Genomic DNA, 15,000 nt, shown 5'->3' with positions numbered 1-15,000 from the left:
TCTACACAACACTACACAACTCTAAACTACACTACACTACTCTTAACTACTCTTCACTACAATACACTACTCTAAACTACACTACACTACTCTAAAGTACACTACACTACTCTAAACTACTCTACACCACTCCAAACTACTCTACACTACTTTACACTACAATACACTACTCTACACTAGGGATGTATATCGTCACCACTAAGCTAGATTCGATACACATCTCGATACACTGCCACCGATGCGATATAACTGCGATACTCTGAAACCCCTTGTCGATGTGATGTGATACAAATCATGAACGTAAGTTGTTTAGCGGGGGGAGTTGGGGGCAAACGTAAGTTGTTGAGCGGGGGGGGGGGGGGGGGGGGGGGGGGGGGGGGGGGGCTGAACGTAGCCAGTTCAGAGTACGATGAGGCTCAACTAATTTAAAAACCAGGACATTACCTCATACGGACATGTCCCGGGAAATACGGACGTTTGGTCACCCTAATCACTACTGTCTGCTAGACTTACGAGGGGGTATCGGCCGCAGAGATGTCCACACCATGTCTTTTCATGCATGTCGCCAGGTTCGTAGTGCTACTAACGTATTTAGCCCCACGGCATTGTTTGGAGATTGCGTGCGTCTTGTCAAGTTGACCACCTCACTGGCGGCGATGCATCGTGAATTCGCCCGCAAATTAAACCCGATGCACGTTGAATCTACCGGTGCAGTCGAATTGCAGACATGTGTACCGATGAATCTCCACATCCCTACTCTACACTACACTACACTACTCTAAAGTACACTACACCACTCTACACTACTGTACACTACTCTACACTACTCTGAACTACTCTACACTATTCTACTCTACACTACTCTAAACTACACTACTCTACACTACTCTACACTACACTACTCTAGACTACTCTACACTTCTCTACTCTACACTACACTACTCTAAACTACACTACTCTACACTACTTTACTCTGAACTACTCTAAACTATTCTACTCTACACTACTCTACACTACACTACACTACACTACACTACTTTAAACAACTCCACTACTCTAAACTACTCTACACTATTCTACACTACTCTACACTACTCTACACTACTCTTAACTTCACTCTACACTACACTACTCTAAACTACTCTACACTACTCTTAACTTGACTCTATACTACACTACTCTATACTACTCTACACTACTCTTAACTTGACTCTATACTACACTACACTTAACTTCACTCTATACTACACTACTCTAAACTACTCTACTCTACACTACTCTTAACTTCACTCTATACTACACTACTCTAAACTACACTACTCGACACTACTCTAAACTACTGTACACTACTCTACTGTATAATACTCTAAACTACTGTACACTATTCTACACTACTCTACGCTACTCTAAACTACTGTACACTACTGTACACTACTCTATACTACTCTACACTACTCTACACTGCTGTAAACTACTCTACACTACACTACTCTACACTACACTACACTACTCTAAACTACTCTACACTACTCTACACTACACTACTCTAAACTACTCTACACTACACTGCACTACACTACTGTAAACTACTCTACACTACTCTAAACTACTTTACACTACAATACACTACTCTTCACTACACTACACTACTCTAAAGTACACAACACTACTCTATACTACACTACACTACTCTGAACTACTCTACACTATTCTACTCTACACTACACTAAACTACACTACTCTACACTTCTCTACACTACACTACTCTAGACTACTCTACACCACTCTAAACTACACTACACTACACTACTCTGAACTATTCTACTCTACACTACTCTAAACTACTCTACTCTACACTACTCTTAATTTCACTCTATAATACACTACTCTAAACTACACTACTCGACACTACTCTAAACTACTGTACACTACTCTACTGTATACAACTCTAAACTATTCTACACTACTCTACACTACTCTAAACTACTGTACACTACTCTATACTACTCTACACTACTCTACACTATTCTACACTGCTCTAAACTACTCTACACTACTCTACACTACTCTACACTACTCTATACTACTCTACACTACTCTAAACTACACTACTCTACACTACTCTATACTACTCTACACTACTCTAAACTACACTACACTACTCTACACTACTCGACTCTACTCTATACTACTCTACACTACTCTTAACTTCAATCTATTCTACACTACTCTAAACTACACTACACTACTCTACACTACTCTACACTATTCTACACTACTCTACACTACTCTAAACTACTCTACACTACACTACTCTAAACTACTCTACACTACTTTACACTACTCTACACTACACTACACCACTCTACACTACTATACACTACTCTACACTACTCCACTCTACACTACTCTACACTACACTATTCAACACTACTCTACACTGTTCTACACTACACTGCACTACTCTACACAATTCTACTCTACACTACGCTACACTATTCTACACTACTCTGAACTACTCTACACTACTCTACTCTACACTACACTAAACTACTCTACACTTCTCTACACTACACTACTCTAAACTACTCTACACTACACTACTCTACACTACACTGCACTATTCTACTCTACACTACTCTAAACTACTCTACACTACACTACTCTACACTACACTACACTACTCTAAACTACACTACACTTCTTTAAACTCTACACTACTCTACACTACTCTTAACTTCACTCTACACTACACTACTCTACACTACTCTAAACTACACTACTCTATACTACTCTACACTACTCTTAACTTCACTCTATACTACACTACTCTAAACTACTCTACTCTACACTACTCTACACTACTCTTAATTTCAGTCTATACTACACTACTCTAAACTACACTACTCGACACTACTCTAAACTACTGTACACTACTCTACTGTATACTACTCTAAACTACTCTACACTATTCTACACTACTCTACACTACTCTAAACTACTGTACACTACTCTATACTACTCTACACTATTCTACACTACTCTACACTGCTCTAAACTACTGTACACTACTCTATACTACTCTACACTACTCTAAACTACTGTACACTACTCTATACTACTCTACACTACTCTAAACTACACTACTCTACACTACTCTTACTACTCTACACTACTCTAAACTACACTACACTACTCTACACTACTCGACTCTACTCTATATTACTCTAAACTACTCTACACTATTCTACACTACTCTACACTACTCTAAACTACTCTACACTACACTACTCTAAACTACTCTACACTACACTAACCACTCTACACTACTATACACTACTCTACACTACTCCACTCTACACTACTCTACAGTACACTATTCAACACTACTCTACACTGTTCTACACTACACTGCACTACTCTACACAATTCTACTCTACACTACGCTACACTATTCTACACTACTCTGAACTACTCTACACTATTCTACACTACACTAAACTACACTACTCTACACTTCTCTACACTACACTACTCTAAACTACTCTACACTACACTACTCTACACTACACTACACTATTCTACTCTACACTACTCTAAACTACTCTACACTACACTACTCTACACTACACTACACTACTCTAAACTACACTACACTTCTTTAAACTCTACACTACTCTACACTACTCTTAACTTCACTCTACACTACACTACACTACTCTAAACTACACTACTCTATACTACTCTACACTACTCTTAACTTCACTCTATACTACACTACTCTAAACTACTCTACTCTACACTACTCTACACTACTCTTAATTTCAGTCTATACTACACTACTCTAAACTACACTACTTGACACTACTCTAAACTACTGTACACTACTCTACTGTATACTACTCTAAACTACTCTACACTATTCTACACTACTCTACACTACTCTAAACTACTGTACACTACTCTATACTACTCTACACTACTCTACCTTATTCTACACTACTCTACACTGCTCTAAACTACTCTACACTACTCTACACTACTCTATACTACTCTACACTACTCTAAACTACACTACTCTACACTACTCTATACTACTCTACACTACTCTAAACTACACTACTCTACACTACTCGACTCTACTCTATACTACTCTACACTACTCTTAACTTCAATCTGTTCTACACTACTCTAAACTACACTACACTACTCTACACTACTCTAAACTACTCTACACTATTCTACACTACTCTACACTACTCTAAACTACTCTACACTACTTTACACTACTCTAAACTACTCTACACTACACTACTCTACACTGCTCTAAACTACTCTACACTACTCTACACTACTCTATACTACTCTACACTACTCTAAACTACTGTACACTACTCTATACTACTCTACACTACTCTAAACTACACTACTCTACACTACTCTTTCTACTCTACACTACTCTAAACTACACTACACTACTCTACACTACTCGACTCTACTCTATATTACTCTACTCTACACTACTCTTAACTTCAATCTATTCTACACTACTCTAAACTACACTACACTACTCTACACTACTCTAAACTACTCTACACTACTCTAAACTACTCTACACTACTCTAAACTACTCTACACTACACTACTCTAAACTACTCTACACTACACTAACCACTCTACACTACTATACACTACTCTACACTACTCCACTCTACACTACTCTACAGTACACTATTCAACACTACTCTACACTGTTCTACACTACACTGCACTACTCTACACAATTCTACTCTACACTACGCTACACTATTCTACACTACTCTGAACTACTCTACACTATTCTACTCTACACTACACTAAACTACACTACTCTACACTTCTCTACACTACACTACTCTAAACTACTCTACACTACACTACTCTACACTACACTACACTATTCTACTCTACACTACTCTAAACTACTCTACACTACACTACTCTACACTACACTACACTACTCTAAACTACACTACACTTCTTTAAACTCTACACTACTCTACACTACTCTTAACTTCACTCTACACTACACTACTCTAAACTACACTACTCTATACTACTCTACACTACTCTTAACTTCACTCTATACTACACTACTCTAAACTACTCTACTCTACACTACTCTACACTACTCTTAATTTCAGTCTATACTACACTACTCTAAACTACACTACTTGACACTACTCTAAACTACTGTACACTACTCTACTGTATACTACTCTAAACTACTCTACACTATTCTACACTACTCTACACTACTCTAAACTACTGTACACTACTCTATACTACTCTACACTACTCTACCTTATTCTACACTACTCTACACTGCTCTAAACTACTCTACACTACTCTACACTACTCTATACTACTCTACACTACTCTAAACTACACTACACTACTCTACACTACTCTACACTACTCTATACTACTCTACACTACTCTAAACTACACTACACTACTCTACACTACTCGACTCTACTCTATACTACTCTACACTACTCTTAACTTCAATCTGTTCTACACTACTCTAAACTACACTACACTACTCTACACTACTCTAAACTACTCTACACTATTCTACACTACTCTACACTACTCTAAACTACTCTACACTACTTTACACTACTCTACACTACACTACACCACTCTACACTACTATACACTACTCTACACTACTCCACTCTACACTACTCTACACTACACTATTCAACACTACTCTACACTGTTCTACACTACACTGCACTACTCTACACAATTCTACTTTACACTACGCTACACTATTCTACACTACTCTATACTACACTACTCTACACTACTCTCACTATACAATTCTGAATACACTAGTCTGGCTACACCAGCTGAAGATGATGGAATAGGGAAATCAAAACAACTCCAGACATAAGCAACTTAACATGCAAAAATCCCAGTACGAGTTGAGAAATCTGGATGTATGTGGCAGCGTGACAGGGTTTTACGCTCCTCTCACACCCAGAAGGCTGTCCCTCTCTGCTTAAGAGCCAAGAAAGCAGACAGTTATTTCACACTGCCAATCAGCCTGCAGCCTGCTAAGTCACTGAGGTGGGTGGAGCCTGAGCACATTGTCTCCGCCCCCTCTACAACGTTAAAGCAGGATACAGATGAGCGTATCAGCTTGTCCTGCAGATGCAGGACTTTCGGGGTAATGGTCTGAGCTGCGTCTACACTGGTCCCAACACATTTGCATCAGATGCTGGCCGTCTGTCCACTGCTGACAGCAGGGGACATTTTGGCATCCAGTTAGCTCTGGTGTCTACAAGTTATCTCAGTTTACCCAAGACTACATATATTAACACTACAACATCTTAAAATGAGAAAAACACAGAAACATACAAAGAAACAGGATTGTTACCATGCCCGAAGCCAGCTATGAGGTCACAGAGGTCTGGACCCCATAAATCTTTTAAGAGGAAAAACTAAAACTTGAAACTAATACAACTGGATAAAATGAAGCAGCTGTCGACAACTCGTCTGACACAAAGAACATTTCACTCCGTTTAGATGTGATGCAGGGTGTGTGTGTGTGAGGGACGGTATGTGTGTTTAACACAGGTTAGGCGTTAGGGTGGGTGTGAGTGTGTGCTTAACACAGTTTACTTGCATGTGCACTCTGTGTGAGTGGAGACATGAGTTGTGTTGGCCAGTCTCCGGTCTAGTTTATGAAGACAAAGCAATCATGCTCATGATTCATGCTCAGAGCGTCACCTGCTGTTCTGGAGTTCAGGTGTCTGTATAAACCTGAACACACCAGCCATGATCTTTAGATTAGAGTGTCTCGCATATTCCCACTGATAAAGTAACCAGAGAGGTGACAATATCAAAGATTTAGGCCTACAAAACATTTCAAAGCCATATTCTTGAAAGAATGTTAGTGTATAATGAATATTATGTTAATTATTAGTGCACAATGGTGTTATCCTCTAAAAGTGTTACTCTCAAGATAGCTATATTTACAAATAACCTTATCTTAATTATAATAAAATAATACTGTAGACCTGTGTATTATGGTGCTGTATAACAGTCTCATTAATTAATGCACAGGACAGAAGGAAAATACGTTCCCTATAAAATAACAACAGGTCTTCCACTGGGTATATAATGTTTATATGTTTATGTGTTATTTTGAACATACGTGTCTGGGCTGGACACTATAGTGTTGCTCCTGATTAATAATTAATTTGTTAAGTTAACCTTTGAGAAGTAGGATGTTGTGTGTTAACTTCATCAGTTGAGCAACGTCACAATCAGAATCTTGATCCGGTCTTCATGATCAGAAGGGATCCAACCATGAAGAGCAGATTAGTTGATTAGAGCTGTTGTAGACCTGTCTTACTCAAGATCCAGATAGTTCTGAAGCACTCACTGCTGTTTATCTCGTCCTCCTCCTCACTCTCTCTTCATCATCATCTTCTTCTCTCTTCCAGATCGTGCGGAAGCTCCACCAGTTCACCTTTGACCTCTTTGTGCAGGCGCAATCTCTGCCCACCAAGGTCAGCTTCCCGGAGATGATCGCTGAGATCATTTCTGTCCAAGTACCAAAGATCCTTGCTGGCCTGGCCAAGCCAATCCTGTTCCACAAGACCATGGCTCCGCCTTCAACGTCCAAGATAACCACACCCAGCCAGGCGGGGCTATCCCGCCCACTCTGATCTGGTCTGAACCAGTTTGTTCCAGTCCTCAGCACTACCAATGCTTTTTGTAGGCTGACTTAAAGATACTAATTTTTCATTTCATGCTCTCTCTCTCTCTCTCTCTCTCTCTCTCTTTCTCCCCCCATATATCTCTCTCTCCTCTCTGTGTCTTCCCCCCCTCTCTCTCCTCTTCTTTTTCTTTCTTTTTGAAAAATGTCTCTCAAATTGGCTGGTGACCATTACATCATTACACCAGTCAGTCTTCTGCTCAGAGATAATTTCAGATCATTTTCTCATGTCATGTGTGAGACCTCTTCCTCACACTCTCCCTCACACTCTGCCTCACTTTCACTCACTTTCTTTAACTCTCTTTCTTTGTCTAGTCCTTCCCCCTCTCTATCCGTCTCGTAACTGTTTTCTACATTTTTTCCTGAAAACCATGTTACCTGGACAACAGGACTGATAAAAAACAAAAACGTTTGGTTTAGTCGAGTTCGAAGTAGAAGTTCTAGAAGTTTCCCTGAAGAGCGTTCTTTGGGTTCCCTCATCCGGAGACAGAAGGTCTGCAGACACATGCCTGACTGCACCACGGCCCTCGTAAAGACCTCCGCTCTGTTCACTCCTCAAAACATCACCATTCTTTTATAAGGGTGCCTGAGTTCATTTAATACGGTGTTCATGCCAACACAATATCAGGCTCATGGGAGCACAAACTCCAACAGAACAATATCAGGCTCATGGGATCTTAGACTCTAACTAAGTAACATCAGACTTGAACACACATGCTCACCACCCCCACCCATTTAAACACCCCCCCCTTCTCTCTCTCCTTCTCTCTCCCTCTCTCTCTCTTTCTCCCTTTCTCCTGCTCTCTCTCTCTCTCTTTTTGAGGTGTACATGTGGGGGCTCTTTCTCAAACCAAACCGGGAAGTGGATCATTTTCATGACTGTTAAAAGATTTATTTTGCCTTTGACAACTAATTTGCACACACACTCTCTCTCTCTCTCTCTCTCTCACACACACACACACACACACTCTCCCTCTCTCTGTTTCTCATGCACCACACACACGCACGCACACACACACACACACACACACAAACTCTCTCTCTCTCTCTCACACACACACACACACACACACACACACACATACACTGAATGTCCTATTAGTTGTGGCTTCTCTCTTTTACTTATTACCAAAATCAATTTTCGAGCCGTAAGTAGTCTGTCATTTATAATGTGTATCTGTTGTAAATATGTAGCTATGAGAAAAGTATCATGAGTTACAAGTTGTTCCAGCCCTTATAACTGCTTATAACCTAATTCAAACACACACAACTGCATGGTACAACTTTCTCTGTTTGGCCTATTAGAGGGTTTGAAACTTTTCCACAAGTATCAGTGGATCCCTAAGGCCTGGCCGTGTGTGAGGATCAGTGGATCCCTAAGGCCTGGACGTGTGTGAGGATCAGTGGATCCCTAAGGCCTGGACGTGTGTGAGGCTCAGTGGATCCCTAAGGCCTGGACGTGTGTGAGGATCAGTGTGGTATGCAGCAGGCCTTCCACACACTCCTGCTGTTTGAGTTGCTCCGGGAGCTGCTGGTGACCTGCCTGTTGCTGTAGGAAGGTGTTGCTCTGTTGCTGCGTTCACAGTGGCCCTGTCTGACGGAGGAAGACGTTGATGAAGTCAGGGTCAGGACCCTCGCTGACACTCCTGTGACTAAGACAGCCAAAGCAATTCTCAGCAGTGAAGTTGCAGCTTTTTAACAGGAAATAAAGCTATAAAATAGATAACATGATATCAGGATGAAGCAGAATAGTTTTATATAAGCTAACAAAATGTTTTACCCTCATGACCCTCTAACAGCATTGCCGTGGTTATGGGTTTCTGCAGAGCAGCTGTGTGAGGTTTTTAGGCAGATATCTACGCAGGTCAGACAGTTACGCTGCATTTTCCCCCTACGTATACCTGGGTCCTGGAATGACAGCGTCTCTTCAGAGGAGAGGAGAGGAGAGGGGAGGGGAGGAGAGGAGAGGAGAAGAGAGGAGGGTTGGAGAGGAGAGAACAGGAGAGGAGAGAACAGGAGAGGAGAGAGGAGCAGAGTTCTAGCTGAAATGTTGGCGTGCCTCTCTTCGGTGCAGTATGACGTTAAGTATGTAGATCGATTTTTGAAATAAAAAGCTGGGAGGCACTGGATCTGTCAGGAGTCCCGGCCGCCGAGCTCTCTCCTGACTTTAAAGTGTTTGAGGCTCATCACGGTTGTTTTTGCTGTGACTCGCTGGTGGGGAGCGCGGCAGCGGAGGGGGTTTGTCAGAGAAGCTGTCTGCTTCTCCCGCACCACAACGCAGAGTCCAGCACAAACAGGCACGCTTGCGTTGGGCCGAACGTGCTCATTACAACTCGAAAATGTGGAACTCCAAAAGTGCTTTTCCTGTGCCATCAGCAAAGCCGCCCGGCTCACACACACACGCTCCGTGCTTCCCAGCAGTGCCAAACCTCACCTGTCCCCATGAAATCATTCATTAGCTGTCTAGCTCTGAGATATTTTAATGGTAATTATTGACAAGTCACAGAAGAATTTAAATGTGAAAAGAATTTGGGGCTCTTTTATATTTGATCTCTGTGTTGGCATAGAGACAACGTCCTTCAGTATAGTGAAGTTCAGTTTGTTCTGCGGTATAATTCCTGTGTGCTTCGTGACATGCATATGTAGTGCTTAAATGTGTCTCGTGTTAGGTAACATGTCTGTAGAAGTAGTGAAAGGTTCTGGCTGTGTTTCTTGTGTCGTGGTTATTAAAGCTCTAGTGCTCCTGTCGGCCTCACACTGCTGTGGCCACTGCAGTCCTGCTGTCTGGTGCCTTTAACAGCTTTCAGTTCATCTAAGGTCCCCAGTTTAAGCTACCGCACTCGTCTGTGACTCGTTTAATGGTTTCACACACGCTGTCTGATCTCCCGAGAGGTTTCACACACACACTATCTTATTTCCAGTCAGAGGTTTCACACACACGCTGTCTGATCTTCAGTGAGGTTAAACACACAGTGTCTGATCTCCAGAGGTTTCACACACACTGTCTGATCTCCAGAGGTTTCACACACACTGTCTGATCTCCAGAGGTTTTACACACACACTGTCTGATCTCCAGCTTCGTGAGTTGGTGTTGTTGCTGTTCGTGTGGTATAGCCAGTTATGCCAGGTGTCTCTTCAACATCTTCACAAACACACTTTACGCATGCTTCATCTTAAACATGCTTCATCTCTACATTTTTTGCATGCTTCATTTTAAAGATATTTGCAAGCCAAGATTATTAGTCACAAACACTAATTCGACTTTTGTGTCAAAGACAAAACAAGGAAGCAATAAAAGAAAAATCCAGATCTGGGTCTGATTTCAAGTGTGAACTAGGAACTGTTTGACATCTTTTGTTTCATTCCCATCCAGATTTAAACCATTTCTACTTTTTGATAATACACTTGACAACAAAGTGAAAGGCATCTCTAGACGTGCTGAAATACTGCAGAGGTCTGGATGTTTAAACAGGGATGGTGTCGGACCTGATCTCTCACCCGATACTACAGGGCATAAGAGAGGGACTGTGATTATCTTCAGATGTGTGGCATACTAGAAGCGTGTGTTGTGAGCGTTTAGTGCATAATGCAAAACTACACACTCAGTTATGGTTTTCATAATGAATATAAAATATCTTTAAAAAACTATAAAAACAAGCCATGAGATTATGAAATGAGTTTTATTTTGTTGATGTAATGTGTCGTACGATGACTCGTCATTACTTGTGTAGATGTAGGTAATTACAGCCATTTTTTATTTTCCTATTGGCTGTTAAAAGATCCATAGACATATTCCTTAGCTAAAGCTTTAAAAAAGGATTTTTTTTTTGTTTGTTTCTTTGGGGATTTTTCTAGTGTGAACAATTCTAGTTTGTTGTGTTTGTGTATTTTGGGCTCTGATGTCTCTAGCAGTAGTGTGAATCCTGTTATGCTTTGAAACATTGACCACCTTTAATGAACGTTTTGTTGCGTAATCCTGCCCACGGCCCTGTCCCCTAGCTCCGCCCCCTCTCCCCCACTCCCCCTCCTTTTGTAAGTTGGTGGTCATTCTATTGGTCTTGTCTCTCAACTCTATTTGCATATTTACAAAGTATTTGGCTATTATAAAACCCCCAATATTCGTGTCTGTAAATTGATGATCTGGTCACCTGTAAAATTGACCTAACAGAGGCTTCGCCAAACCAGTTTTAATACGTGTAGCTTCTATGTACATTTGGTTTGTTTGTCTGTTTCTTTGCATCTTATTAAATAAAAAAAATTATCTTTGCAACTTGTGAGTAACTTCATTAATTCTTGTGAAATGAATTCCAAAATAGAATCAACCCTGATCAGAATGTGCTTATAAAAGTCTTTCATGTGGCATTTACCTAAGACTCAAATAACCTGAGACATCCCATAAACCAGAGTTGTCAACCAAGATCAAACACCTTAAAATAAGAGTTTGAAATTTGTGTAATGACATTCAAGAGTTGCTTTTAAGTTGGAAAACAGAAAAAGGTATATGCCTAATGGAGCATAGCAGCTCTTTGGCTATTCTGGACAAAGTCTGGGTTAGGGGTTAGAGGTTAGGTTTGGGTTAGTCACATTAATATAACACACCATTGCCAACAAAGCCGCTCTCTGGCTGTATTGGACAAAATCTGAAGTTACATTAATAAAACACGCCTTAGCTAAGGTTCTTTGTTCAGAAATGTTGCATTTTTATTATTTCACGGTACAGAAGAAACATGCAGACTACACTTAATGAATGATCTAAAATGTACTAAAGAGCTTTTAGGGTGGAAAATCTGAAAACAAATGACCAGTAACAATTAAAAAAAAACTAAATAATGAAACGGATCATGAACATGGAGAAAAAGCACAAATTATTCATGCAAACGTCGACACCACCTGGAGCGCCCCGTGGCCTGGTCGGTCCCGAACGGACCTGTGGTGTCGAGCTAGTCATGTACTGAGAGGCCAGACACATTTTGAACGTTTGTCTTTTAAGGTCAATAAATAAAAAGTTCCCAGGAGATGAAAGTGAATGAGCAGTCTCTCACGTCTCTCACGTCTCTCACGTTTCACTTCCATGTTGAGAGCAGGAATAATAAGTGTTTGTAAACACACACGTGTGTTCTGAGCTCTGCAGGACGGTTTAGACACGGAGGTGCTACAGGTGTTCTCCGCTCTCAACTGTCCAGGATGTTCACCTTCCAAGTATCGCAAACAGAGGCTTGTCAGCACATCCCACCGAAGGACACAGAACACGGGGGGTGTGTTTATTTCACAGGGAGTGTTGAAGCAGTGAACACGGGTCCGAACCTCACGGCTTACGTGCAGAAGTTTTGTACAGAAGTTTTGTGACACGACAGTAAACCTCCACACACTGCCACCCTCCTCTGATCCATGTGGGGCAGAAACAGCGTGGTTCTGCCCTTCAGAACCAGGCGTCAGAAGGGTTACTCCAGCTTGAGAAACCAGTCCAGTCCCATCACCGTGTTTGCTCTGTGCGTTCACAAAACAATGCTGGTTTTGGTAACTGGTACACAGTGCTGGGATTGGTACACAAGGCTGTAATTGGTGGACAGGTATTTGTTCTGTGTTGTAATTGGTGGACAGTATTTTTTTTTATGGGGTGAGGATGCTACATTTTGGTAGCAGAGGTTTAAAATCCTGTTGCTCAGTTCCTGATGTAGTCGAGCATATGAGTGAAAGGGGCAATGGGACTGGAGGCGGGGCAGTGGTTTTGGGGGCGGGGCAGTGGCTTGGGGGGCGGGACAATGGCCTTGGGGGCAGGGCAGTTGGCTTAGGGGCGGGCAGTGGCTTTTGGGGGGGGGGGGGGCAAAATTTTTTAACGGAATCTGAAACTTTCCTTATGTATTTGCTGATTGGTTTCGTGGAAAAACAAAAGAAAGCATCAAAAGTGAGCATGTGCAGTTTTTGGTTGTGAAAACAAACACAGACGCACACAGACGCACATGTACATGGATACACATGTATAACACATTTTTTTACCAGTATTTAGTCATTTACCAAAGAGTAAGACAATGTGCTTGTGTGTGTGTGAGTGTGTGTTTTAGATTTATTTGTGAAGTGAGGGGAGGTTGTGTAATTAGAAGCACAATTGCGGGAGATGTCTGCTCATTTCTCTAACAAACATCTGGTCAAATAAATCACATTAACATTCTCACGCACTTTTACTAAAAGGGTCATGGCCAGCTAAAAGTGCCTGTGTTGGTCTGATGCCCTGGGGTATCTGGGGTATCTGGGGTAGAAAGAGTGATGAAGAAACAGTGTAGCGGTCCAGCCAAAGATCTGGGGAGCAGGAAGATTAGGGTTAGGATTAGAAACACAAGAGAAACACAAGAGAAATTTATATACACACACTCTCTCTCACACACATACACACTCTCACACACACATACACTCTCTCTCACACACATACACTCTCTCTCACACACATACACACACACTTTCTCACACACACACACACACACTGCCCCATTCATTCTCTCCTCATTATTGGTTTGTGAGATTCAGCTCACTGGTTTTCTCCCAGTAACCCACAGGTTCCTGCCATCGCCAGAATGACTGTCTGAGTGAATGTCTGAGTGTCTGTGTGACTGTCTGAGTGTCTGTCTGAGTGTCTGTCTGGGTGTCTGTGTGACTGTCTGAGTGTCTGTCTGGATGTCTGTCTGAGTGTGTGTCTGAGTGTCTGTCTGGGTGTCTGTGTGACTGTCTGAGTGTCTGTCTGGGTGTCTGTGTGACTGAGTGTCTGTCTGAGTGTCTGTGTGACTGTCTGAGTGTCTGTCTGGGTGTCTGTGTGACTGTCTGAGTGTCTGTCTGGGTGTCTGTGTGACTGTCTGAGTGAATGTCTGAGTGTCTGTGTGACTGTCTGTCTGGGTGTCTGTGTGACTGTCTGAGTGTCTGTCTGGGTGTCTGTGTGACTGTCTGAGTGTCTGTCTGGATGTCTGTCTGAGTGTCTGGGTGTCTGTCTGGGTTTCTGTGTGACTGTCTGAGTGTCTGGGTGTCTGTCTGGGTTTCTGTGTGACTGTCTGAGTGTCTGTCTGGATGTCTGTCTGAGTGTGTGTCTGGGTGTCTGTCTGGGTTTCTGAGTGTCTGTCTAGATTAGTTCAGACTGCCTTTAATAAACCCCCGCCATCGTTACAGAATATAAATGGTGAGATAAACTTATACAGCCACGGTGTCAGTAGAACTTAAGGTCCTGAACTCCAAAGGTGTCT

At 41.7% G+C, this 15,000-nt stretch overlaps 2 protein-coding genes across 2 annotated transcripts in view; one reads left to right on the top strand and one right to left on the bottom strand.

Annotated features, from left to right (window-relative positions):
- Positions 1-12,044, top strand: part of ar (androgen receptor) — a 71,157-nt gene extending 59,113 nt beyond the window's left edge. Inside the window, exon 8 of the mRNA XM_076987732.1 lies at positions 7,500-12,044. Coding sequence (XP_076843847.1) covers positions 7,500-7,724 — 225 coding nt within the window. The 3' untranslated portion in view covers positions 7,725-12,044. The remainder of the gene's footprint in view (positions 1-7,499) is intronic.
- Positions 12,045-12,456: 412 nt separating this feature from the next.
- Positions 12,457-15,000, bottom strand: part of ophn1 (oligophrenin 1) — a 37,978-nt gene continuing 35,434 nt past the window's right edge. The window contains exon 24 of the mRNA XM_076987535.1: positions 12,457-14,071. The gene's annotated coding sequence lies outside the window, so the exon portion shown is untranslated. The remainder of the gene's footprint in view (positions 14,072-15,000) is intronic.

Source organism: Brachyhypopomus gauderio, unplaced genomic scaffold (genome assembly GCF_052324685.1).
Source record: "Brachyhypopomus gauderio isolate BG-103 unplaced genomic scaffold, BGAUD_0.2 sc54, whole genome shotgun sequence".
In the NCBI taxonomy this organism is placed as follows: domain Eukaryota; kingdom Metazoa; phylum Chordata; class Actinopteri; order Gymnotiformes; family Hypopomidae; genus Brachyhypopomus; species Brachyhypopomus gauderio.
The sequence above is the reverse complement of the archived record's forward strand: the minus strand, read 5'-3'. Positions and strand labels throughout refer to the sequence as shown.